The sequence below is a fragment of the Loxodonta africana genome, chromosome 2 (assembly GCF_030014295.1).
Source record: "Loxodonta africana isolate mLoxAfr1 chromosome 2, mLoxAfr1.hap2, whole genome shotgun sequence".
Lineage (NCBI taxonomy): Eukaryota > Metazoa > Chordata > Mammalia > Proboscidea > Elephantidae > Loxodonta > Loxodonta africana.
This window is the reverse complement of record NC_087343.1, coordinates 12,114,429-12,142,018: the sequence shown is the minus strand read 5'-3', so window position 1 is coordinate 12,142,018 and position 27,590 is coordinate 12,114,429. Positions and strand designations below refer to the sequence as shown.

General features: G+C 53.5%; 1 protein-coding gene across 1 annotated transcript in view; it reads right to left on the bottom strand.

Annotated features, from left to right (window-relative positions):
- LPCAT1 (lysophosphatidylcholine acyltransferase 1) overlaps positions 1 to 23,894 on the bottom strand; it is a 91,331-nt gene extending 67,437 nt beyond the window's left edge. The window contains exon 1 of the mRNA XM_064270555.1: positions 23,742 to 23,894. Coding sequence (XP_064126625.1) covers positions 23,742 to 23,894 — 153 coding nt within the window. The remainder of the gene's footprint in view (positions 1 to 23,741) is intronic.
- Positions 23,895 to 27,590: the final 3,696 nt, after the last annotated feature.

Here is a 27,590-nt window from a genome sequence, read left to right as displayed (position 1 = left end):
CTGAAGAAGCTTGCATGGTAGAAGAGCTAGGAGGGTGCGCCAGGGCACTGGGTCCAGAACAGGAGGCTTGAGACACAGCCATCACCTTGGGGGACCTAAGGACTACCCTTTGAAACAAAGCATACCCTGGGGTCCAGAAACTGGGGTAGAGCTGGGCTGGGTCTTCTGTGTTCCTCAAACACTGCCCTGGCTCAGCATGGCATGTGAGTGGGGGGAGGGGGGCCTGGCTAGCTGGCAGCCCCTCCCAGGGACAGATTAGAGATGAGACCTGTGAACTCTGCAGAAAGACCCTCAGGGCAATGTGAGACACAGAATAACTGTGCCCTGGGAGCAGATCTTTTCATTGCTGTGACTTACAAATACATTCGAAGCAAGCTATTTTTGAGACTCCTGAGTTAGATTAGATAGAATATCCTAAAACTAGGAATCTAACAACTAAGGCTCTGGACCCACAGAGGGCTCACGTGGAGGCCTAGAGTGAACTTTCCAGTCCAGCCACTCCTCCCTACTAGGGCTAATTGATCCTGCCACATGCAAGACCAAAGAGATGCATTTAATTTTGTTACTTTTTCTTTTTAATGAAAGAACAATTTTTGAAAAGCCTGGTAATTCTCACAGGAGTCCCATCAGCTGGTGTGATCAAAAGCCCTTTCATTAGAAAACGCCAGCAGCCACAGAATCTTTGCATCTGTAGCTGCTCACAGCTTCAAAAGCCACCACGTCTACATCCCACGTTTCACAGATACAATTCTGAGTAAATTCACCTCAAAAAACGTATTCCTTTTCTGTTTTCTCCCAAATCCCCCAAAACATAAAATTCCTTCTGGTCCAAATTATATGCAGCATTTAAATAAACATTTAGTCTTCAAAATTAACTCTTAATTAATTTTAACACTTAAAATGCTGAAAGCAATAGTGAAACAGAACAAGCTGGCACTTTAAACTCTGCTGCTGTTGGAGTTCGCGTTTCTCACACACACACACACACGCACACACACGCACACGCACACAGCTGCTCAAATCTTGAACCTTCTGAACCTAACCCCTTTATGACGAGACAAAACACAGTGTGGCCCACTCTGTACACTGGGAACCCATAGCCGACTGCCAGGGTCCATGGAGAGGTGGGTGACAAGGAGGGTGACAGCAGGAGGGTGGGGTGCACAAGCCATATCTGTGAGGGCAGCTGGGGTGGGGGAGGGCAGAACAAAGGTGTTCAGAGGCCGGTAGGAAAGGAACCTTCCATACATATCGCTGAGTCAAAGAACCCAGTCTGAAAAGGTTCATAATGTATGATTCCAACTATTAGACACTCTAGAAGAAGCAAAACTAGAAAGATAGTGAAACGATTAGCAGTTGACAGGGGCTCAAGGGGAGAAGGGAGAGATGAATAGGTGGGACACGGCATTTTTAGCACAGTGACACTACTCTGCACGAAACTGTAATGGTGGACACATGACACTGTGCATTTTTCAAAACCCATAACCCATTGCCCTTGAGTCAATTCCGACCCTCAGCGACCCTATCGACAGAGAAGAACTGCCCCACAGAGTTTCCAAGAAGCACCTGGTAGATTCAAACTGCTGACCTTTTGGTTAGCAGCAGTAGCTCTTAACCACTATACCACCAGATGGCCCATAGGACAATGCGAAACAAAGAGTAAACCCTAATGTAAACTCTGGACTTTAGTTAACAACACTGTATCAATATTGGTGAGGGAATTCTAATGTAAACTATGGAGTTTAGTTAGTAACACTACCAATATTGGTGAGGAAATCCTAATGTAAACCATAGATTTTAGTTAGTAACTCTGTATCAGTATCTGTGAGGAAATCCTAATGTAAACCATGGACTTTAGTTAATAACCCTGTATCAATATTGGCCCATCAATTACAACAAATGTACCACAGGAACCGAGATGTTAATAACAGGGCACACAGTGTGCAGCGAGAAAGGGGACATGGGGAGGGGACACAGTGTGCAGGGAGAGAGGGGACGTGGGGAGAATACAAGGAGTGCAGGGAGACAGCAGACATGGGAAGGGGACACGGCGTGCAGGGGAGAGAGGGGGACATGCGAAGGGGACACAGTGTTCAGGGAAAGAGGGGACATGGGAAGGGGACACGGTGTGCAAGGAGAGAGGGGACATGGAAACTTGCTCTTTCTGCACAAGTTTTCTGAAAACTTAAATAATTAATAAAGTCTGTTAATTAAAACATCAACAACAAAAAGGAGGTTAAGGAGGGAATGGATGTTGAAGTTGAGGCAGCTCCCCTGCAGTGATGTCAGCACTGAAGGCCAGGGTCCCTGAGCCCAGAGGCAGAAGACCCAGACACAGGGGGTCACTGGGAGCTGTGAACAAGACCTGGAGTCACTTGACCCCATGGCCCGTGATGGACAGCCCCCTGCCGTCTGTACGTGCTCACCCACACGAACCCATATCCAGGCTCCTTCAGTCTCATGTTGATGCCTGTCTGTCTGCCCAGAAGGCTTCTGTACAAGCTGCTCCTCAAATGTAGTGTCGTCTCTACTTCACTAGTCGTGATTATGCTCTCCTCATCCTTAGCTCTCTCCTTGACCCTCTTCTCGCCTCCCTGGCTGGGTCTAACCTCTTGGCACCACACACCTCTCCCCGTGGTGTTACCCATTGCCACTGTCCTGTCCACACGGCTGGGTGACAGGCTGGTGGCTCGCTGTGGGCAGGGCTGCACTGAATGCTCCGTCCCCACAGCGGGCACACAGCACACCCTGGGCTAACACGGACATATGCAAGAGTTTGTGGGTGAATGAATGAGTGAATGAATGAATGAACAAAGAAGGCAGGCTCTATTCCTTGCTCCGCCCTCAAAGCCCATGGATATCAGGGAGAGTTTCAAAGCGGAAACCCTGGTGGCGTAGTGGTTAAGAGCTTGGCTACCATCCAAGAGGTCGGCAGTTCGAATCCGCCAGGTGCTCCTTGGAAACTCTATGGGGCAGTTCTACTCTGTCCTACAGGGTCGCTATGAGTTGGAATCGACTCCACGGCAGTGGGTTTTTGGTTTTCATTCAAAGTATCAACAAAGCATTTACAACCAGGGTAGGATTCTGCCTCAAACAAGCCTCCCCACCGTTCACAGCCAGTGGTTGGGGAGAGGAACATGGAAGGTAGTGTGTTCTCTTTTGCTCTTAGGGGACTCTTGGTATAGAAGCCCTCTGTCATTCTCAAGCTTTCCAGGTGCTTGGTTGACCAGCTCACACACCACCCCCCGACCCTGAGCCCCTGGTTCAAACTCCCCCCCACCCCAACAGAGCCCCGTTAGGAGGGATGGCCCAGCGAGAGCTTAACAAGACCTCCAGGTCCAAACAACAGGGCCTCCACTGGCCCTGTGAGCCAAGATTCCAGCGAGCTCTGCTCAGCCCTGCAAGGCTGTGTGGGGTGGACCCCGTATGGCCTCTCCCTGCGGTGACCAACAGACAGGGACCACACCCTCTCCACAGTGCCAGTGCCCAGGCTGCCTGGACCAGCCAGTCCGACCACTGTCCATCTGTCCTAGAGCATGTCAGACCTCCTAGTTCCAAAGCAGTGGTTCTCAGTCGGGGGTGATTCTGGTGATGAAAAGGAGACATTTTTGGTTGTCACAAATGCACTGGGCGCTACTGGCTTCTAGTGAATAGAGGCCAAGGATGCTGTTAAACATCCTACAATACACGGGACGGCTCCGGCCACAGATGGCAACCGCAGGGAGGTTGAGAAACCGGTTCTAAAAAAGAGCCCCCTCCCCCACAGCACCTCACCCTCTGGCCAAACTGCCCCCATGAACCAGGAAGTGGGGGCTGAGTCTGTCCCACGCGGACAGAGCTCTGGGCTTAGGGTCCCATATGGATGTAGGTTCTGCAGAACTAAGCTTGGTCTGTGCTCCCCAGTACATTATGCAGAAGATCACTCCTACGGGTTTGAGGGCTGTGGCTCAAGAAAGGAGTCCCACATGCGGAAGGGGTTGTGAAATGCTGGGATCAAGAATGTTCTTGAAGGCTTCTCAGAGTCTGGAGGAAACTGACATGTGTTTGTGCCTCTCAAACTCGTGGACAGAGAGCCCTGGGTACCCGGGCATCTCTCCCCACCCTCACAGGTGTGGCTTTAAAAAAACCAAACCCACTGCTGCCGAGTCAGTTCTGGTTCCGACCCATAGCAAACTGTGGCTTTACAACAGCTCATTCTCCAATCTGCACTATACGTACGTGCACCTTTCTTGCCCTATCAGTGGAGTTTACTCCCCTCCCCTCCCCTTGAGCCCGGCCAAATGATCTGTCCTGCCTAACTGGACAGGGAAGAAGGCTTGCACTAAACTCTGAGTTCTTTGAGGCCTGGCAGCCTCTGCCTCCTCCCCGTGAAGACTGACCCCATGAGGAGGCCCCGAGGCCCTGCAGGAGAGGGTACCTTGGAAAGGCAAAATGCTTGGCCACCCCTACTTGTCCCTGCCAGGCCCCAGGAGCCAGCCAGGTGAGTGAAGACCCCACCTGGGACCTCCCACCCACAGACACCTCAGGAAGCCGAGCCGGCCCCTGCTGAGCCCAGCCCACCCTGAGAAGAATGAGAAAAACCATACATGACTGCTGTTCTAAGCCAGTGAGTTTTGGGGTGGCGTATTATGCCGCAATATATTCCTGAGGGAAACCCTGGTGGTGTAGTGGTTAAGTGCTATGGCTGCTAACCAAAGGGTTGGCAGTTCAAATCCACCAGGCACTCCTTGGAAACCCTATGGGGCAGTTCTACCCTGTCCTATAGGATCGCTGAGTCGGAATCGACTTGACGGCACGGGGGTTTGGTTTTTCTGGGTTTATATTTTCTGACACACCATAAAAACATACTATTAAATAGTGTTATTAGAATTAAGAAAATGGCCTTATAATATCTACGACGTTAGGCAACTTGTTTACAGTAACAGTATTCAAGACGTAGTTGACGCACGTCTGAGTCACTGATGTTCAAGGCGACAGGAATGCCATCCCAGAATATATCATGTTCTATACACCATACCTAATGAGGGACACAGGATGCTTCTAATTTTTCATTATTATTAATACTGCTATGAATATTCTTTTTTATGTCCACTGAGGCACATGAACGAGGATTTCTCTAAGGTCTATTGTGGGGTCTGAAAGTATCTGCATCTTCAGATTTGCTTGTTGTTACTCAGACTCACGGCGACCCCACGTACAAGAGAACAAAACACTGACCAGTCCTGTGCCATCTTCACGATCGCTGGTGTGCTCGCGTCCGCTGGCTGTTGCAGCCACTGTGTACTTTCAGCACCTTCCAACCTAAGGAGCTCATTTTTCAGCCCTATATCAGACAATATTCTGTTGTGCTCCACAGGGTTTTCATTGGCTAATTTTCGGAAGTAGATCGCCAGGCCTTTCTTCCTTGTAAATTTGAATAATAAATAGTTGTATTAACTGGTCTTCCTTGTAGGCATGTGGCTATTACCCTATCACTGACAGCACTGTACTTCAGGACAGGACTTGAAATATTCTTTTTGATGAATAACATGGCACTGTTTCATAACAGACCACAGGAGTACCTGATTCAAAATGGCCAATACCAGTCCATTTCAGCTCACTAAGGAAATCCTCACTAGAATATCTATCTTCAAGCATTCCATTTCATTTTTGATAACTTCTAATTTTCCTAGATTTGTACTTCGTACATTCCACATTCCCATTATTAACGGATGTTTGCAGCTGTTTATTCTCATTTTGAGTCTCGCCACATCAGCAAATGAAGGTCCCAAAAACTTGACTCCATCCACATCATTAAGGTTGACTCACTTTGAGGAGGCAGCTCTTCCCCAGCCATCTTTGGAGTGCCTTCCAACCTGGGGGGCTCATCTTCCAGCACTATATCAGACTTTGTTCCTCTGCTATTCATAAGGTTTCCACTGGCTAATGCTCTTCAGAAGTAGACTGCCGGGTCCTTCTTCCTAGTCTGGAAGCTCAGCTGACACCTGTCCTCCATGGGTGACCCTGCTCGTATCTGAATACTGGTGGCATAGCTTCCAGCATCACAGCAACACACAAGACGCCAAAGTACAAAAAACTGAGACAGGTGGTGGTCAAATTTGCTACGTACTGCCAAATTACTCTCCCTACTAAAAGAGTATTATCCTTATTGAAGGGTAGTATCTGGGCAGACAAGCACACAGAATTGCTGGCTCACTGTGAGCAGCCATCTAGGATACTCCACTGGTCTCACCCGTTCAGGAGCAAGGAAGAATGAAGAAAACCAAAGATACAAGGGAAAGATTAGTCCAAAGGACTAATGGACCACATTTACCATGGCCTCCATGAGACTGAGTCCAGTACAACGAGATGGGACCTGGCTACCACCACTGACTGCTTTGACAAGAATCACAATAGAGGGTCGTGGACAGAGCTGGAGGAAAATGCAGAACAAAATCCTAACTTGAAAAGAAAGACCAGGCTTGCTGGCCTGACAGAGACTGGAGAAACCCTGACAGTATGGCCCCTGGACACCCTTTCATCTCAGTAATGAAGTCACTCCTTCAGCCAAAGATTGAAGAGGCCCATAAAACAAAATGAGACTAAAGGGGCACACCAGCCCAGGGGCAAGGACTAGAAGGCAGGAGGGGACAGGAAATCTGGTAAGAGGGAGCCCAGGGTTGAGAAGGCAGAGTGTTGACATGTCATGGGGTTGGCAACCAAAGTCATAAAACAATATGTGTACCGTGTAATGAGAAACTAGTTTGTTCTGTAAACCTTCATCTAAAGCACAACTGAAAAAAAAAAAAAAAAAAGAATCGTTGGCTCAGGTAATTTTGACCAGCTCAACTTCCCTGTGCTGTCAGCAGTCAGACTCAGAAGCCACATATCACCGCCTGCACCTTCAGTCCCTGAGTGTTCCATTTCTCCACGTGCTGCACAATGCTCGGGCTGGCAAAGTCTTTAGATGTTTATCTATCTGATGGACATAGAGATTATGACTATATATTATATATGAATAATCATTTTAATTTGCAGTTATAAATGTGAAATGGAAAGCATTTTATGTTTATTGGCTGTTTGCGCTTCTTTTTCCGGGACTTGCCATTGATATCAATCCTTTGTCCGAATTTATAGTGAGCTGTCTTTTTCTCAAAATGTGTGAACGTTGACTGCCTCCAACCTTACCAGGTGCTGCTGAGTTAATCCAACTCATGGCGAGCCCACGTGTGTCAGCGTAAAACTGTGTTTCATAAGGTTTTCAATGGCTAATTTTTCAGCAGTAGACTGCCAGACCTTTCTTCTGAGTGCCTCTGGGTGGACCCAAACGTCCAACCTTTTGGTTAGCAGCTGAGCGTGTGAACCGTTTATACCATCCGGGGACTCCTTTAGATCTTGGGTTTCAACTATATCATCTTCTTAAGCTTTGTATCCACCTCGATGAGTATCAGGATGATCTATGTCCCAACTCCGGAATTACTTTCTTTCTAAAGCCTGTGCCTACTGCTATATATAAGCTATTTCTTTTTAGCTCTCCCACTCAAATCTAAAATTAAATATAGCTTTTCTAAAACTGAGCTTATTTTTCTTTTCCAATATCCTCAACCAGCCCCAACTTCCCCACCATCGCTGTCATCTCTACTCAAGAGCTCCCACAGAAGTCTTAGCATTCGCCACCCAATCTGGATGCTCCTGGCCTGCGAAGTGGAAGCATCTTCTAGGAACTTGCTCTGAGCTCACCAATCCGTCCCTGCGTGCTGTGCAGAGCATTCTCCTAGACAGCTCTGCTCACCACTGTCAGCATGCTCAGGGGAGAGGCCCATCCCCAGGTGTTTTACCAGGAAGCAATGAACATGCAGAAGGAACTTGTATGCAGCCCTTCACTGGGCCAGAATCACTCTGGCGTAAGGCAGCTGTCATGGATTGAATTATGTCCCCCCAAAAATATGTGTCAACTTGGTTAGGCCATGATTCCCAGTATTGTGTGGTTGTCCTCCATTTTGTGATTGTAATTTTATGTTGAGAGGATTAGATGGGATTGTAACACCCTTACTAAGGTCACCTCCCTGATCCAAGGTAAAGGGAGTTTCCCTGGGGTGTGGCCTGTACCACCTTTTATCTCTCAAGAGATAAAAGGAAAGGGAAGCAAGCAGAGAGTTGGGGACCTCATAGCACCAAGAAAGCAGCACCAGAAGCAGAGCGCATCCTTTGGACCCAGGGTCCCTGCACCCGAGAAGCTCCTTGACCAGGGGAAGATTGAGGAGAAAGACCTTCCTCTAGAGCCGACAGAGAGACAGAGAGAGAAAGCCTTCCCCTGGAGCTGACACCCTGAATTCGGACTTTTAGCCTACTAGGCTGTGAGGAAATAAATTTGTCTTTGTTAAGCCATCCACTTGTATTTCTGTTATGGCAGCACTAGATGACTAAGACCAAACCAAAACCAAACCCGCTGCTGTCGAGTCGATTCCAATTCATAGCAACCCTATAGGACAGAATAGAACTGCCCCATAGAGTTTCCAAGGAGCGCCTGGTGGATTTGAACTGCCAACCTCTTGGTTAGTAGCCATAGCACTTAATCACTACGCCACCAGGGTTTCCATGACTAAGACAGCAGCTCTAAATCACGATGTCCTGCCACTATGGGAACCCTAAGAGGGAAATCACCAACACCAAACCAGGCCGTCTTTCTTTGCCTCCCCCTTTCAGCCAACTTCCAGAAGGTTCCAGCAGAGTGGCCCTAGAGGCCCTCCATGTCAGCCCATCCCCTCACAGTACAGAGGAAGCATTGGGGACAAGCAGAAGGTTTGCCCAAGACGAAAAGCACTGATGGCTGGGCTGGCTTGGGGCCCCATGTCCTTGCTCTCCCATCCACACAGCCTCAAGCAGCACAGAGCAATGCACCCAATATGCCACAAAATAACTCAGAATAAAAAATATACAAACACACAGCCAGGCTTTTGTAGGAAATTGGTATGAATGCCAGTAACACAGAGAAATGCTCACGGGCCTTGAAAACTGGAAGCCACGCTCACAAGTAAATGTGGAAATTGCAATCAGGGAACTTCCAGCTGCGTGTCCCGAGGACAGGAAAACACAAACCAGCGTGCTCTGTCACTGTGTGAACCACCCCCAGGAAATGACCCCTCACAGGCATCAACACACAGCACCCCAACCTCCTGCTGTAGGAGGACAGTACCCCAACCACTGAGCCTGGACCCCCAACCTTCACAGCCTCCAACCATACGCTTCCTCAGGCTTCCTCAGAAGTGGCTGAAGGTTTAGAAGGCATAGATGCTCAGAGAGGTGCACAGAGCAGCACGTGGCATCGGGGGAGTCTGTATCTGTGTGACACAAATGAAAAATGAGTGAGGGGCACTGTCGGTTTGGAGGCGCTCAGGAAAGGGCAGAGCCGGGGGCCCTGCATCTCGCTTGGCTCTGCCATGGGGCCATTAACCAGGCTTCCTGTCTCGCCCACCGAAGCTAGCTTCCGGCAGACGGGGTCAGAGAGCGCAGGGGAGCTTCCCAAGTAGGGTCACACCACGGCAGTCTGGGTGGCAGAGATGGACTCCCTATAGAAGGGGGCATGTGCCTGGTGGGAGGGTGACCATCAGCCCCTGACCCAAGCCTCTCCTCACCTGGACAACAAAGCCTGCTCTTCCTCCTCTGTTCCCAGGTAGTCAAGCCCTCACACCTGCCTCTTGGCAAACAAACCAAACCAAAAGAACCAAACTAGCTGCCGCCGAGTTGATTCTGACTCATGGTGATCCCATGTGTATCAGAGTAGAACTGTGTTCCAAAGGGTTTTGAATGGATGGCTTTTTGGAAGTAGATTGCCAAGACTTTCTTCCAAGGTACCGCCGCATAGACTGAAACCTCCAACCTTTCAGCCGAGAGTGTTAACCGTTTGCACTACCCAGGGCCTGCCTTGGCAAACAAAGGCCTCATGACACAGATGTATCAGTCAGGGCAGACTGTGCTGTGCTGCTATAACAAGCAGCCCAGGTCTCCGTGGTAGGAGTACAGCGTTGTCTCCTGTTCTCATTACGCGTCCATCACAGCCGGCTGGGCCCTACACTGCCCCAGGCTGAGGCTGAGGCAGCTCTACACTGCTGCTGAAATTTCTGCCCATTTCACGCAAAGTGCATTCCACGGCCCCCTGACACGCGTTGGCAGGGTAGTGTCCTTGCTAATGCCACCAGGGGCGGGGACGGAGGACAACTTCAGGGGTGCCCCCTGCTCACCTGAATGGTCTGCACAGGCAGCCCAGGGCAGGACAGGGCAGGAAGACACCCAGCTGCCACTGCAACACCGCGGCCAGGTGGCGTGCTGCGCCCGCGTCCCGACTCGCCTTTATCTTCAAACTCACAGTGCCCCATCACAGACCTGTCATCGACCCCTTACAGAGCTTGGAGGGGCCATACGGCTCATCAGCCTGAGGGCACACAGCCAAGGAGGGGCTAGAGAGGACCTTCCACACAGAAAGACACCTTTCTTATTTCCTATCACCTGAATACACAGTCTCAACACCTCAGGGTAACGAGCCCTGGAACCCACCCACTCCTGCATTCTAGGTCAGGAGCTCCTGCAGGCGGCTTAGGACAGACACAGTTTGCTGAAGTCTTCATGGAGGTCAATGTGGATTCCCAGACACCCCCAGACTTGGCAACATGCCTGTCCCCTGGGCACCCCTCAATTGCACTGGTCCCTCCTCCTTGCAGCCTGCTGAGTTAACCCTAGTGTGCCCCTGCCCCTACTCCCACATTAATTGGTGACTGTTGTCTCGACACAGGTCTCCCCATTAGACTGTGGGGCCCCTGAGGCCAGGCCAGACTCATTCACATCTGTTACTCCAGCACAGAGCATGGTGGCTGCAAACAGCCCAGTGCTCAAACGTTGGTGCGGTGTTTAAATAACTGAAGGAAAGCTTTTTTTAATTGAAAATACTGCTGTTTAAAAAGATGACTGCTTCTTAGAAAAGGACTTCCTGTTTGGTAGAGGGTCAGCACAACCACAACAACAATCATGAAGACGGCACAGGACTGGACAACGTTCCCCTTATATACAAGGTTGCCATGAGTCAGAGTCGGCTGGACAGCAACTAATAAAAAAATAGAATATAAGTTTTTATGCACTCGGCCAATGTTTACCGAGCACCTGTGAGGTATAGGCACTGTTCCAGGTGCAGGGTGACAGCCAGGACCTGCATGCCAACTGCTGGTGCACCTGTGGAGGAGCAGGTATGCAGATAAGCAGAGAGCTGACCAGGTGTGGTGAGTATGGGGTGACAGTCAGGACCTGCATGCCCACTGCTGGTGCACCTGTGGAGGAGCAGGTATGCAGATGAGCAGAGAGCTGACCAGGTGTGGTGAGTATGGGGTGACAGTCAGGGCCTGTGCCCCACAGCTGGTGCACCTGTGGTGCAGGTATGCAGATGAGTAGATGGTGGGCCAGTTATGGTGAGTGCAGGGGTGGGTGGTAGGGGGACACCTTTCTCCAGGAGAGTCCAGAAAAGCCTCTACAGTGACTGGTGGTACTTAAGCAAAGAAGGAAGTTCAAGGCTGAGGATGGGAGGGTGTAAGTGAGGGACTTCCACACACAGAACGAACAGCAAGTGCAAAGGCCCTGAGACAGGAGGGGTTGCACTTAAGGAGCAGAAAGTCAACACGGCTTTCGGTTAGAGCCCCCTCCCCAACACCCTGCCCCCCACCCCAGCTGTGGGAGTCACCCCTCAACATCCTGACTCTGAAAATAGAACACTGATGCTCTGATCCCTGCTTTGGGGTGGCCAATCGTTGGCAGGCTGGTGCATCTGGAGTTGCCTCTCTGGGTCCCCTGGTTGGTCCCAGCTGCCATCTCACAAGCTCCCCTGGCTTCCCTTACTCCTCCGCCTTAACTGCCAAGCCCCCTCCCATGGGAAGGGATGGAGCAGCGCTTTGGCTCCCTGGGGCTGTCAGGGTCCTCCAGCCTCTGACCACAACTCTGTCCCTGGGCTCCCTGCAGCCCCCAGATGTGAAATTGACATCACATCAGACACAGACCCAAGGCCCTTGTATGGCTGCCCCACATGCTGCTGGGCGCTCAGCCCCTACCAGGCCCGGCTCGTGGCAGGTGCTCAAGGAGAGAACGGAGCGTGGAGAGAGGCAGCGAACAGACGCTGAGAGTGCAAGCTGTCAGGGCTGGACAAATTCCACCCTGTGAACCAGGCTCCACTCCAAGGCAGAGATGGCCTCAATACCCTTAGCTAAAGGCTTCCAGGAACTCGCTTACACTTGACCCATTTCCGGAACCCACGCACCTGTGGAGCCATGACAACCTGTAATTACATTTCTGTGCCGGAAGGGAGCTTTTGAAGATCTGAGGTCTCATCTGCAGGGAAGGACTCTGGAGGCCTCGTGCCCACAAGCAGATGGAGACACACAGGTGGGGCCGTAGCCTGACGGGAGTGCAGGGCCCACCCCAAATCAGCCTGGTGGCATGAGGGCCATCCCAAGAGGCACCGTGTTCATCCTTGGGAACGTTCCAGCCTGAGGGGGTGAGGAAGCCAGGTGGAGGCCCCAGAGGGGTACCCGCTTCTGTTTCACTGCTATACACAGGCCTGGCAAGAAGTGGTCCTCACCCACACCGGCCGGCCAAGGGACATCAAAAGACAGCACAGGATCAAAATACTGACAGTGCCACCGAGGCCCCTCAGGGACGTCTACATGAGAGGGCGTCATATGCTTCATGAAGAGGAGCTATTGTGGGCACCAGCTGGCAGAAAAGGTACTGACTAGTTTGTTCATGTAGCAGATGGTTCCTGAGCTCCGGGCTCTGTGCCAGGCAAGGGGCACAGGGCAGAGTGGGGCTCCCCGCCCTTGAGGGCTCTCATTCCAGAGGGGCCAGAGATGACAAAGCAAGTCAAAGAGCATGTGTCACTGACCCTAGTGGGCACACTTGTTCACGTCTTAACTCTGTGGGTACCACCAATGGCGAGACAAGGTATAATGGGTGACATGGTGGCTCGTTGGTGTCACATAAAGCAATGGCGTGCCTTACACTGGGGGGGGCACAGAGTCCAGGAATTACACCTGGCAGGTGCTGAGCACATGGTGCTAAGGGGCTCCAAAGGCAAGAAAGCTGGGAAGGAAGATGGGGGCGTGGGTGCATTACAATGAGGTGGACCAGGTAGTGGCCTCACGGAGATGCCAACAGTGATTCTGAAAGCAGAACACTGATGATTCCAGCAATAAAGACCCACCTGTGCACACGAACAGGCCTGAGAGGCAAGGGTCCTACCCCTCGGCCCCTGACTGCCTGCCACCCCCAACTGCAGCTGCCCCACCCACGTCAGGAACCCCATCTCCCCACAGGCTGCCCCCCGTCCTAGCTCAGAGCACAGGGGCAGAAGACAGACCCACCCTGCTCCCTGTCACAAGGAAGCTCCTTATCTTAGGACATTACTATATGATCTGAGAAAAAGAATCCTGAAATTTGAGATCTGTGGCACTCCCAACAGCTTTCGTTTGCTTAGGGAATATCTGGGAAAGTCAACACGGCCCTGGGTTAGAACACACCCTGCACCCCGAGCTGTAGGAGTTCCCTCAGACACCATGCCCTCCCCAGCTGTGGGAGTCTCCCCCCATCAATATCCTGTACCTCCCAGCTATGGGGAGTCCCCCAGGCACATCCTGATGACACCCCAAAGAAGCCCCTGGCCCACCAGCAGCATTTGTGGGACAAGGCCCAGGGCAACGGCTGGTCTGGCCCCCAGACCTGGTGCAGATCCTCAGGGCGGGCCTGGAATGGAGAGGAGGCAGAGGCCTGAGGTAGTGTGACTCCTAGTGAGTGTGGCCACTCCTGAGAGCAGTGAGGATGTGTGGGGACCAACGGACAAGTGATGGCACAGGTGCAGCTGGAGACAAAGTAGGATGATGAGATGGAGCAGAGGGCAGCTAGAAGGCCCCTTCACGTGGGCAGGAGCCATCTAGGAGACCCCTTTACCTGGGCAGAAGCCACCTACGAGACCCCTTCACCTGGGCAGGGACCAGCAAGAAGACCCCTTCACCTGAACAGGGGCCAGCTAGGAAACCCCTTCGCCTGGGCAGGGACCAGCTAGGAGACCCCTGCACATGGGCAGGAGCTACCTACGAGACCTCTTCACCTGGGCAGGGACCAGCAAGAAGTCCCCTTCACCTGAACAGGGGCCAGCTAGGAAATCCCTTCACCTGGGTAGTGACCAGCTAGGAGACCACCTGACCTGGGCAGGGACCAGCTAGGAGACCCCTTCGCCTGGGCAGGGACCAGCAAGGAGACCCCTTCACCTGGGCAGGGACCAGCAACGAGACCCCTTCACCTAGGCAGGTGGGAAGCTGGGGGATCCCCTCACCTGGGCAGAGGCTGATGGGGAGGGGGGGAATGGGCAGGAGGCAAAAGTGACCCTGATCATGGTAGGGTGGGGAAGAAGAGGGCTTCCTCCTTTCCACATAGACTTATCCACTCTCCGTGGGCGCTGGGTGGTGGGTGGGGCGACTGACCAGCAGAATGAGCAGAGCAGGTGTGGAGGGGAAGGGAGACAAGGGGTCCAGTGTAGGATGCACCCAGCCTGAGGAACCCGTGGGATCTTGCAAGGACACCATGATAAAGACTCACAGGGTAAGTTCTTCCTATGGCTGATAGAAGACCTACTGCAATAAAAGGCAGGGTTCCACAGTTTGCTCTGTATGGGGGTACATCACCCCTCCTTGGAGGCAGCTTGGGAAAACAAATGGATTCCTAGATAAAAACTCCACCCATCCAGGGGTGTGACACTCAGTGCCTGATTCAAAACATGCCCCACCCGCCGTCAGGAGACACTGAGGTCACTTCTGAGGGTGCTCGGGGCCTGTGCAGTGGCAAGGTGGGGTCCTCTCCTGGGCCTCAATGACACAGCAGAGCCCAGCTCCATGTCCTCATCTAAGGGTCTGAAATATTATAAACTGTGAAGGATGTTGTTTTGGTTTTTTTTAAAAAAGTGCTCATGTGGCAAATAACTTTTTAGGAAAAAAAAAAAAATCATTCTTCTGGCTCTCCAGTGGGAATATAACTTTCAAGAGTAAAATCCTTCTGGGAAAAGGCCACGCCCGCAGGCAGCAGCCTCCCACCACCCTGCATGTCCCTCCACACTCACACAGCTGCAAGACGGTGGTGGGACCAGCAGCTCCACTGAGACACTGCTATCTGTCATGGTACCACTGGAGGGTCCCCAGTGCCAGCAGCAGAGGAAACACTCTGAGCATGACAGGAAGCTGGGGGAGCCTGGCTCCCAGGTTCAAGTTTAATAGCAGCATTCCACAACTTTGAAAACACGCAAGCTCACGATTCCGGAACGTGGTTTAAACGGCCAAGGAACGCTCTAATCATTTATAATGCAGCAGAAAGTAGCATCTGAAGTTGCAATGTAAGTTTTCCTTTGCTTTAGAAGGACAAATGCTGGGATCGCATTTAAAATGTAATGGTATTTCCAAACCCACATCAAGCATTAGGCTTTTTCCTCTGGCTCCTTTACAAAGTAATTCACAAATCTACATGGTGCAACTAGACTAAAGGCTTAAGGAAAACTTGAAATGTCAGAAACACTAGCTTGGGAATGGCGAGGGCACCTAGCAGACCCTTGAGGACTCGGTGTGGAGTGGCTGTTGCATCTGGCCACTCTGGGAAGGGTGGCACTTTTGTCCTGGATGGACAGGACAGAAAAAATGATGGGGCAAAGCCATTGGGAAGGCTCCTCCTGGGATTCTAGTCGAGGTGGCGCCGGGGACGTGGCTTTGTGAAATACAGATGGTTTTGGGGCAACCAAGCTGCTGGTGAACCCAGGGCACCTCCTCGGATACAAACCATGAAAGGGACCTGCCAGTGGCCTTCTTCACCCCTGTGGTCTCCATGCCCAGACCAGCTCCAGGGGAGTCCCCCACGTACTGACGGGAGAGCGGGCAGGGACCAGTGGCCCAGCAAGTGGAGGAGGGCAATTCCAGTGCCTGCCCCACTGAGGGGCTTTTTATGTGGCTAACCGTTTCAGGGACAAAACCTCTGATTTTTTAAAATGAGAAATAGATAACTCAGTTGCAGAAACTACAGTTATGTCCATGGGAGGCAGAAAATATTTAAATGAAAAGGAGCCAAGAAAATGAAAACTGGCACTGAGTTGACGTTTTCTAGACTACAGTCCATACAGGGACAGGGACAGCAGGGGAGAGTTGGCAACCAGCAAGTATTCTGAAAACAGGTCCTCAGGCCATTTCTCACCAAAGAAAATGGAAGTCAGGGTGGAAATGAGTTTACCATGCTCAGGAGTTTTCCGATGCTCAAGAAGAGTTCAAAAGTTCAGTGTGACCCAGGTGGCCACGGGCGTGCCTCAGGCCTGGCTATGAAGTCAGAGGGTCAGCAGCAACTCAGGGCTCGTGATGAACCAACCATGGCGGGCCCACAGTGTCAGTGGGAGGCGCGGGGGCTCAGCACGCGGCTCTGCAGCTTGTTGCAAGCCCACTCACATTCGTTCGTGTGTCAGCACAGCACTGGTCACCTCTGCCCTTCACGGGCAGGATGCAGGTGCAGGCTGACCAACTCACCAGACGCCCTGTAGCGAGAAAATGTGACTCACGGTTTAAACCAAGGGGCCTAAAAAGGGAACTTTGGTAAAAAATACCGCTGCAAAAAAAGGGGGTGGGGAAGAAGGCTGGATTTCAAGTCCACCCAGAGGTACCTAGGAAGGCAGGCCTGGGGATCTATTTGTGAACCATCAGCCATTGAGAACCCTACGGAACGCAGGTCTACTCTGACATACACGGGGTTGCTGCGAGTAGGAGCTGACCCCGCGGCAACTGGTAAGGTAAAAGGGGGAAATACAAGAGACCACCTGACCGCTCTTCCCTTGGACGTAGTAACACCGAGTCCTCCGAGCACTGAAAACGGGCCTGCTGCTCCCGGCAGCGAGTTCTGCCGCCTGGAAACTGGGCAGGGACCAGCCGCAGGCCAGGGGCCAACGCGGTCCCAGGTCCACAGGAGAGAGAGGCAAGTCCTGCCAACCTCTGAGCAGTGTGGAGGCCAACCCAGGCAAGGGTCCGGGACAGGTGTTAAGTCTGTAAACATACGTGCTCCCCTAGCGTTCTGCACCCTGTGATGTGACAAGTGACGTCAGCTCTTGAAGTTTAGTGTTCTGTCGTCTATAAAATGGAAATGTGTGGTAGGGGGCAGGGAGGAGACACGTGCACAGCACGGAGCTCGGTCACATGTGTGACGGAAGCCCATGACCTTCACTAAGACTGGTGACGGGGTGCTGGGTAAGCCTCAGACCTCACAACTGAGGCTTTAACAATCAATGCAAGATCACTGTTGACAATATAACGGAAAACCACTCTTTCTAATTTCTTAGAAGAAACACAACCAGATTCCTCCTTAGAAGCTAGGATAACAAGGCTTCCATTTGCTTACTTTGGACATATCCTCAGGAAACACCAATCATTAGAAAAGGACATACTGTTTGGTAAAGTAGAGGGTCAGCGAAAACAAGGGAAACCCTCACTGAGATGGACTGACACACGAGCCACAACGATGGACTCAAACGTATCGACGATGACGAAGATGGCGCAGGACCAGGCGGCCACTCATTCTGTTACACGGAAGGTCACCGTGAACTAGAGCCGGCTCAACGGCAACCAGCACCAGCTCCAAAGATAGAACGTTAACCGTGGTGTAAGGATGGTTAGCATTTTTAAGAAGGTAATTCCTAGGAGTCAGTGTCAGCTGAAGACATGTTTTCTACCACAATTGTAGGCGGCTCACTAGGACTGACTGTGCTTTGCCCAGTACTATGAAACTTAAAAAGCTGTAAAACAAAACTACACACCAAACCAAAAAAACCCGCTGCTGTCATGTCGATTTCGACTCCTAGTGACAGAGTAGAACTGCCCCGTTGTGTTTCCAAGGAGCGCCTGGTGGATTTGAACTGCTCACCTTTTCGTTAGCAGCTGTAGCTCTTAACTACTACACCATCAGGGTTTCCAAACTATATACACACTCATGTTAAAAACTCAAATTTTAGGACAGAAGAGTATAAAAATTAGTTAAAGTCTTCTTCAACCTTGAGTCTCCCGCTTCCCATTCTTTAACGTCAGTCACAATGAAGTTTTACACGTTCACCCAAAAATTAGCGTAGTATTACAGGAAAGCTGTCTTGAAGGTTCAGAAGAGAAAGCCCAGTTTCCCGAGGGCCCTGGTGCCCTGAGACGCCGAGTAGGATGTCCACACTGAGCCAGCCCCACCTGCCCTGGAGGACCCGGAGTCCAGCATCATGTCTGGGCCTCAGTCTCCTTATCTTTGACCTGGGGAACATGACACCTGGCTCCTGCTGGCCCACCCCCCAGGGTTGAGGCTGAGTAGGGCCAGATGGTAAGACATTGGGGAAATACCCATGAATCTGCACTATGCCATCCATGCAGCCCACGGAGACGGCGCCAGCTGGCTGGCAAGTCAACTGCGTGGGGGCTCTCTCCCAGGCATCTTGTGGAGGGGGGATGGGGCACTGGCTCCTGCCTGAAGCCCTCTGGCCAGGGTGTGCAGGGAGGGGCTGGACTCTGCTGCAGTCCCAGCCTTCTCCACCTTCCCTGTGGGACACATGGTCTCCCTGCCAGGTTCCACTGGAGGGCTCCTGCCCCCAGTGCTGCAGCTGTATCTTCATTACCGACGGCCTCCCAGAACACCAGCATCAGGGGTCAGGACCCTCGTCCCCCATATTTCTAGCCCCCATCCCGGGCAGAGCACTTGGGTCACAGAAGGGGCTGGATAAAGAGCTGTTCATCATTAAGTCTGTACAGCCTTTCCCAAGCTGCCCCAATGGGGCAGCAGGAGTAGGCAAGGGTGGCAGGGTGGGGAGGAACAGAATCCGGGAATTGTGGCAGGGCCCTGGTAGGCCTGGGAAGAATGAGGAAAACCACCGTCCCTGTGTTCTGGGGAGAGGGGGGGAGGCGGTAATGGGGGCCTTGAGGGCAGTGGAGAGTTTACTACCCATCCATGCATGTGGCTGGGGGAAGCGCAAGGCACTCTGGTGGTTTGCAGGAGGTGGAATTCCCTGTTCAGAAACGGCCATGTCTATCGCAAGATTAGGAGGCAGTGGTGGTTCAATGGTAAAATTATTTGCCTTCCACGCAGGAGACTCAGGTTCAATTCCCTGTCAATTCCCTGCCAGTGCACAGCCACCACCCGTCTGTCAGTGGAGGCATGAGTGTTGCTATGATGCTGAACAGGTTTCAGGTGGAGGGCTTCTAGGCTAAGGTGGACTAGAAAGGAAGGCTTGGAGATCTACTTCTGCAACTCAGCCAATGAAAACCAAATGGATCGCAACGGCCCAATCCACAACCAATCACCGGGATGGTGCAGGACTCGGCAACATTTTGTTGCCTTGTGCATGGGGTCACCATGATTTGGGGGCTGACTCAACAGCTGCAAACAACTCAGGATCAAGGCTGAGACCAGATACGTCCTGCTGCTTCTCTGTCATCATAACCCTGGCATTAGGAATAAGAATTTGGGAAGACGAGGCTGTCTACTTTTGAGTCATTAGATCCCATACAGGGCCACTGCACAGATATGAAGGGAGGGCAGTGTCTCCTTCCCAGCTTAGGGTGGACTCTGACTCCGGGTTCGGCCCTCATCAGTAATCCTCTCTGTGGATTAGGCTGAGGGTCTGGTGGAGGAGACCAGGACAACAGTGGGCTCAGCACCCTCCTCCACCTGGACCCCTGAATCCACGCCACTGCTCCGAGGACCAGCGCCAAGGCATACAGGAAGCAATGCTGCTTTCCAGGAAGTAAATCTGAATGGACTGGCTCAGAGCAGCAGAGATTCAGAAACGGGAAATGTGGTGGCTCAGTGGGAATTCAGAGCTAAAAGTCAGGATGCGTTCACATCCATCAACTTCAACGTGAAGTACTTTTTAAAACCCTGAGTGATACAAAATCACTTCCCATCTACAACAGCAACACACTAACATGTGACTAGAAAAACCTTTACCAGAAGGCACCAGGATCCAATATTGTACTAGTCAAGCTTACGTTCTTAAATGTGTATTCTTTCTTCAGTCGGGGGCGGGGGGGGGCGGTAAAATAGTACATTTTAGAGACCCCCACACCCACGGCTTCAAGAGCTCTTTTCACCTCTTAATCTGTTGTTTTCCTGTCCACTGAGAGTCATAAGCTCCTTACTGAATCTGTAGTTAAATAACAGATGGGCTGGCTGGAAGAGGTAGGTGACACCTCGTTAATCCTCGGACACAGTCCATCCACCCCAAACAGTAGCCCCCCCCGCCCCCCCCAGAAGCAAACCTGAACAAGTCAGTGCAGGCAACCCACCTGCTCATTACAGCTCAGTGCTTAGGCCGAGTTTCTGGACAGCACCATCCCGGTGATTGGTTGTGGATTGGGCCGTTGCGATCCATGAGGTTTTCACTGGCTGAGTTGCAGAAGTAGATCTCCAAGCCTTCCTTTCCAGTCCATTTTAGCCTAGAAGCCCTCCCACCTGAAACCTGTTCAGCATCATAGCAACACTCATGCCTCCACTGGCAGACAGGTGGCGGCTGTGCACTCGCAGGGAATTGCTGGATTCATTTATTTATTTGGGGGTCAGGTTTTTTTCGCTTGAAATACAGGCTACTTCACTCCATGGAGTCTTTAGGATGATACATAGTATAAAGGTAAAAGGTTCGCAAAGCACTGTTTCGCGGTAAGCAAAATGCTTACTGCAGGGCTGAACTCTGAGAGTTGACAAGTGACATGACCTGCCTCAGACTGGGGCCACCTGGGCAGTAACTACTAAGTTACAATTACTTACAGGATTACTCAGATATGGGCCAACAGGGAACACTGCAACAATGCACACACAAAGTATCTCCCTCTCTCTAGGAGGCTCAAATAGCTCAGCACACCAGTTCTTTTTCTGAATGCCAACTAAGGTATATGGGGGAGAAACAACACCAATCACCATGGAGTTCATTCTGACTCATGACAATGTAGTGTAGAACTGTGCTCCATAGGGTTTTCATGGCTGTGACCTTTTGGAAGCAGATCACAAAGCCTTACTTTTTACGAGCCTCTGGGTGGGTTCAAACCACCAATCTCTCAGTTAGTGGCCCTCTACCTAACTGTCTGTGCCACCCAGGAACTCCTATACAGGGGAGGGGAACATGTAAAACCAGGATATGGGCCTTGTAGCCAGGCTCACTGACAAACAGCTGGTGGGAGAGAAGCTTCATTTATCTCCAATTTTGAGAACCTTCCACTTTCAGTAGCATGGCAGAATCTCTCAGGGACCCCCTGCCAGAGAGGACGTGGGAATAGCTTCCATCCAGAGCTTACAGGGGCAGAAAGCTGGCCGGAGTTGGGGATTTCTGAGGCTGCTCTGAGAGCCAGCCTCCCGGGTTCATTTGCTCACTCAGCAACCCTGAGCTGAATCTCTGCCAAGGGCTCCGCCAGGCAGCAGGCCACACATGTAGGCAGGACAGCCTGGGCTGCTGTGCACCCACACTACCATGCTACCTGGACCTCCAGGGAGGGAGGCTCTTCTTCCAGGACGGAGCAGCAGAGGTGGCGAAGGGCAGATGGCAGGAGGGTGGATGAGCATCCACGGAATGTCTGACAGAGGATGGCCCTTGGGCAGCAGGAGCTAGGGGCAAGGGTGTGGGTGACAGGGCAAGGAAGGGCCTCAGAAACCATGAGAAAGGGTACCCTGGGGCGGGGGTGGGGGGTTAAGCAGCAGCACAGCGGAAGGAAGGAGAGAGGCTTATGGGGCCACAGGAGAGAAGCTGGTGGCTGGACCAGGGCTTCCAACTCTCGCTGAGAATGTGCATTTCCACCACAGACATACTGAATCAGAATCTACATGTTAACAAATCCCCAAGTGATTCTAACGTATAATCAATTTTGAGAACCACTGCCCTACTGGGGCTTCTCAGAATTAGTCCCTAACCAGCAATATCAGCATCTCTTGGGAACTTGTTGGAGCCCCGGTGGCACAGTGGTTAAGAGCCACGACTGCTAACCAAATGGTTGGCAGTTCGAGTCCACAAGCCACTCCTTGGAAACCCTATGGGGCAGTTCTTCTCTGTCCTATAGGGTCACTACAACTCAGGCTGGACTGCCTGGGCTAGGGGAGGCGGGGTATGAGGGGTGAAGAGGAGTGGGCAGGTTCAGGAGCACTGAGGAAGTGATGGTCTTAACCCCTCCTGCACCAGGCACAGCACCTGGCAGGTAACACACAGTGAATGAATGAATGCAGCAGCCAGAGGAGAAAAGAGGCAGAGGTGCCGGGGGCAGGAAGGGGTAATACTACCAGCTACTCTGGTGTCTGGCTCCAGACACACAGAGACATGGAGGGCATGGCCCTGAAGGCTACCCGGGACAAGCTGGCCCTTCTGTGTCCAAAGACCACCAGGAGGGGTGCTGCCCTCTCCATTCTCTCTTCTGTCTGCCATGTCCCTTCCCTCAGATGATGGCCACCACCCAGAAGGAAAACCAGGTGTCTGGGAGACTGACCAGCTTAACTGGATTTCAAGAGCTTTTCATTATACCATTATTTTAGATTAATTACACATCTAAAAAAACCCCAATCTCCTCAAAAGAAGTGTTCTTACAGTTGGAAATATACTCCCCACGAACTGGGAAGGTCCAGAAGGGGGCTTGCTCCTAAGTGTTATTTTGGAATCAAAAGAAAGACCCCTTTGTGGGCAACCTCTCAGAAATGCAAACACAAGCAGCAACTAGATACTACAGGAATGTCAGCTCTGAAACTCAACACACTTAAAAAATATATATATTCCACAGGCTGGAAACACGTGGGAGAAAGAGGGACAGATGTCAGGCGATGCTGCTTCCTCTGACTGGCTCCCTTGACATGGCACATTGGCCTCTCTCAGAACCACTCACAAATAAAACATCTAAGCAAAGCGCACTGTTCAGTGTCATGTTAGCGCCCAGAGCTCAGGAAAACGATCTGGTGACACACAAATCCCCAGGGACGCTGGCGTTAGAGCCAGGATGGGGCACACAACCCAGAAACCGATCTGCAAACGTGAATGTGGGAAGGAAGCCTCACCGCTCGGTTGGCTCAGGGGACCCTACGCAGCCTTGACGACCCGCTGTGCCGGTACCGACTCAAAGCACCATGCAGATTCTCCCACGCCAGCCTCCCTAGTGACGCTGCCCGCCGCAAAGGGGAAGCCCGCTCGGGCCACCCCAGGGAGCGCGCGAGGCCTGCACTGGCAGAGCGGATGATGGACCCCAGGTGCAGACGGCGGGGACTCCGGGTGCGGGGACCCGGAAGCAGGATGAGAGCGGCAGGGATCCGGGGTGCAGGGACCTGGGGACCAGAATGAGAGCAGCGGGGACCCAGGATGCAGGCGGCGGAGGGCGGGGTGCGGGGTCGGACTCCGGGTGCGGGCGGCGGGGACTCGGGGCGTGGGGGACCCGGGGACCAGGATGAGAGCAGCGGGGGCTCCCAGCGCGGGGACCCGGCGTGCGGGCAGCGGGATCTCGGGGTGCGCGGGACCCAAGGACCAGAATGAGAGGGGCGGGGCCCCGGGATGTGGTAACGGAGGGCGGGCTGAAGTGGCCTGGGCCCGTGAGGTGGGCGGCCGTGGAGAGGGCCGCGGGGTCCGGGCCGGGTTGGGCCCCGCGCGCCGCCGGGCCCCCCGCCCGGACCCGCAGCCCTTGCTCTTCTCCGCGGCAGCCCCGGCGCCGGCCGAGGACCGCGGCACCCACCTGGGCCTTCTGCAGGGCGCTGAAGCGCAGCTCGTGCACGAAGGGGTTCCGCCCCGGGGGCGCCAGCCGCCGCGCGTCGCCGGTCCCCGCGCTGGAGGAGGCGGCCGCGGCCGAGGAGGGGGCGGCCTGCGGGCCGGGTCTCCGCAGCCGCATGGCCGCCGCCGCGAGGGGAGCCGGAGCGGGCCGAGGCGGGCTGGCGGGCTGGCGGGCTGGCGGGCGGACGCAGAGGGGGCGCAGGCGGCGCGGGCAGGGGATGCGCCAGCGGCGGGAGCTGGGCCGGCGGCGGGCCGCGCAGGCGCGCGAGGGAGACGTGACGTGGGCGGGACGGGGCGGGGCGGGGCGGGGGCGCCGGCGGGGGGCGAGGCGCCGGCGGGGGCGGGGCGCCGGTGGGGGCGGGGCGCCGGCGAGTCCCGCCTCCCGCTGGCCGGTGAAGCACCCCCACCCGCCTTCTCGCGCGCACCCACGGCAGTTGGGGCTCGGGCACTTCCTGGGGTCTAGTGTGGGGAGGCGGTGGGGGGCCGGGCGCCTCTCCTCCCCGTCGCCGGGCCCCGGTGGCTCCGTCGGCCCCAGAGCACGAGGACCTGCCGCCTGGCCTGTTCCCTGGAGGAGAGGCCTGGTCTTCGTCACCGTGAAGCCGGCGACGTCGTCCCTCTCCGCCGCCCCGGCCCGCCAGCACACGGGTCTGGGAGAGCGCGGCCTCGGAGCCCTGACGCACGGACTGCTGCCTGGGGACGGATATTGTGGGACTGAGGCTGTGGCCGGGCGAGCAGGCATCCACACGCGCTGCACCCGTGCCCATGGCCACTCCAACGACCTGGCCCCGGAAGGCGCGTCGGACCTGCCGGGTCTCGATGAGAGCCAGCTTGGACTCCACCGAGTCCCCGCTAGGACCTGCCCCAGACTCATCTTCCAGCTGCTTTCCTGACTTCTCACCTCTCCTCGTGCCTGTTGTCGCTTCAGGTCCTGCTACTCGGGAAACCCTGCCTTGTGGATGAAGAAAGTTCTTTCAGCGCAGGCCACCTGATTTCACCTCTGATTACACTCGAGCACAAGCGGCTACCTGCTGCTCCAGTCTCTGTCAGTCCTGTGGGCTGACCAGGACTCCTGAGGGCAAGCCCGAGCCCAGATGGATGGAGCCCACTCAGGTCACCGAGTCTACTCACAAGGCAAGGTCCACTCAGGCCACTGAACCCGTTCAGAAGACAGAGTCCACTCAGGCCACGGAGTCCACTCAGACCACAGGGTCCACTCAGACAACAGGGTCCACTCAGGCCACAGAGCCCACTCAGATCACAGAGTCTTCTCAGACCACAGGGTTCACTTAGGCCACAGGGTCCACTCAGGCCACAGAGTCCCTCAGACCACAGGGTTCACTCAGGCCACAGAGTCCACTCAGACCGCAGGATCCACTCTGATCACAGGGCCCACTCAGGCCACAGAGTCCCCCAGACCACAGGGTCCACTTAGGCCACAGGGTCCCCTCAGAGCACAGGGTCCACTCAGGCCACAGAGTCCACTCAGGCCACAGAGTCCACTCAGAGCACAGGGTCCACTCAGACTGCAGGGTCCACTCAGGCCATGGAGTCCACTCAGACCGCAGGGTCCACTCAGGCCACAGGGTCCACTCAGGCCATAGAGTTCCTCAGACCACAGGGTTCACTCAGGCCACAGAGTCCCCCAGACCTCAGGGTCCACTCAGGCCACAGGGTCCACTCAGTCCATAGGGTCCACTCAGACCATAGGGTCCACTCACAGCACAGGGTTCACTCAGGCCACAGAGTCTACTCAGACCGCAGGGCCCACTCAGGCTACAGAGTCCACTCAGACCACAGGGACCTCTCAGGCCACAGGGTCCACTCAGGCCATGGAGTCCACTCAGACCGCAGGGTCCACTCAGGCCACAGGGTCCACTCAGGCCAAGGAGTCCACTCAGACCGCAGGGTCCACTCAGACCACAGGGTCCACTCAGACCCAGGTCCACTAAGACTGCAGAGTCTACTCATTCTGCAGGGTCCACTCAGACCACAGAGTCCAGTCAGACTGCAGGGTCCACTAAGACCACATTGTCCAGTCAGGCCAAGAAGTCCACTCAGACCGCAGGGTCCACTCAGGCCAAGGAGCCCACTCAGACTGCAGGGTCCTGTCAGGCCACAGAACCCACTAAGACTGTAAGGTCCACTCAGACCACAGGGTCCACTAGGCCATGGAGTATTCTCAGACTGCAGGGTCTGCTCAGGCCATGGAGTCCACTCAGACCGCTGAGTCCACTCAGATCTCAGAGTCCACTCAGACCTCAGAGTGCACTCAGACTGCAGGGACCTTGATGGAGAGAGAAAAGTGGAGGGGACAAAAGCCACGGCCAGCGATTTTGCTGCTTGTCTACAGCAGCCTACAGAGCGGTGTTGATAAAGACAGAGCTCATGGGATGGGTTTCAAACCCACTTTAGAGCCTCGTGTTTGACCTAGGCGAACCTCAATTACCCCATCTGTAAAATGCAACTAATATTTGTGCCTTTCTTCTGTGAGTGAAGTGTACGAAAGCACTGGGGAACTTGGTGAGCCTTATTTGCTGGTAGACATTGGGGGGATCTGTTTCAGTGCCTCTGGTCTGGCCATCAGCATTCTGCTGACCCCCCTAGGCTGGTAGCTGCCAAGGGCGCTGATCTCAGACACAGGAACCCCAGCATCCGAGGCCTTTCTAGGATCCTCATCTGAACCTGCGGGTCAAGAAAGCCCCAGGGCACAGGAACCTCTCAGTTGTGCAGCACCACCTCCAACCCAGATGAGACGGCTGGGCCCAAATGCTGCTTGCAGTGGTGGACGGCGTGGCTGCCCAAGAGTGTCCTGGTCATGGGGGCTGTACAGTCTCAGAACAGGGTTCTCAGAGGTTTGTGAGAAGTAAGTGCAGTTGTGTTAGTTGTGATCTTCCCAGAAGCGGGTGCCAAGACAGAATTGCCCTGACCAGGCCTTATATAAGAGGACGACATGCCATGTGAGAGAAATGAAGAGGAAGCCAGATTAGCAGAATGCAGTTCTCACGAAGAATATTGACTATACCATGGACTACTAAAAGAATGAACAAATCTGTCTTCGAAGAAGTACAGCCAGAATGCTCCTTAGAAGCAAGGAAGGCGAGACATCGTCTCAAATACTTTGGACATGTTATCAGGAGGGATCAGTCCCTAGCGAAGGACGTCATGCTTGGTAAAGTAGAGGGTCATCAAAAAAGAGGAAGACCCTCAAGGAGATGGATTGACACAGTGGCTGCAACAGCGGGCTCAAGCATAACAATGATTATGTGGATGGTGCAGGACCGGGCAGTGTTTCGTTCTGTTGTGCGTTAGGATCACTATTAGTCGGAACCGACTCAACGACAACTGTTCAGACCCCAAGCAAAGAAGAGACAGAGGGAAAGTTGAGCCCACATGGTTTCTACTGCCATGCAGCCTAAGCTAGGTCAACAGGCCATTCAGGGAGTCCTACAGCCAGCACTGGCCTTCAGAGGATCCTGTGCCTCCCAGGAAAGTGCCCGCCCCAGTATTCCCACAGTTCTCAGCTGTTGGCCAGGAGCGGCCATGGGAAGCGTAGCCTCAGTGCAGAGCACCATGGGTCAGACAGAGCATGGCAGGTAGGGGCCTTCAATCACTTATGTGCCTATTGGTGAAGGTCTAGAGGCACATGCTCATGGCCCCCACAGCTGGTGCCTTGAGGAAAAGGCAGGTAGACCAGGTCCGGGTGCAGTGTGGCCTGGTGCCCGGCAGCAACTGAGGGTTTCGGTAGTAACGGATTGGCTGACCCCACCCCACCCTTCTGCTACAGACCTCTCTTTTCTGCCTGGATGCTTTCCGG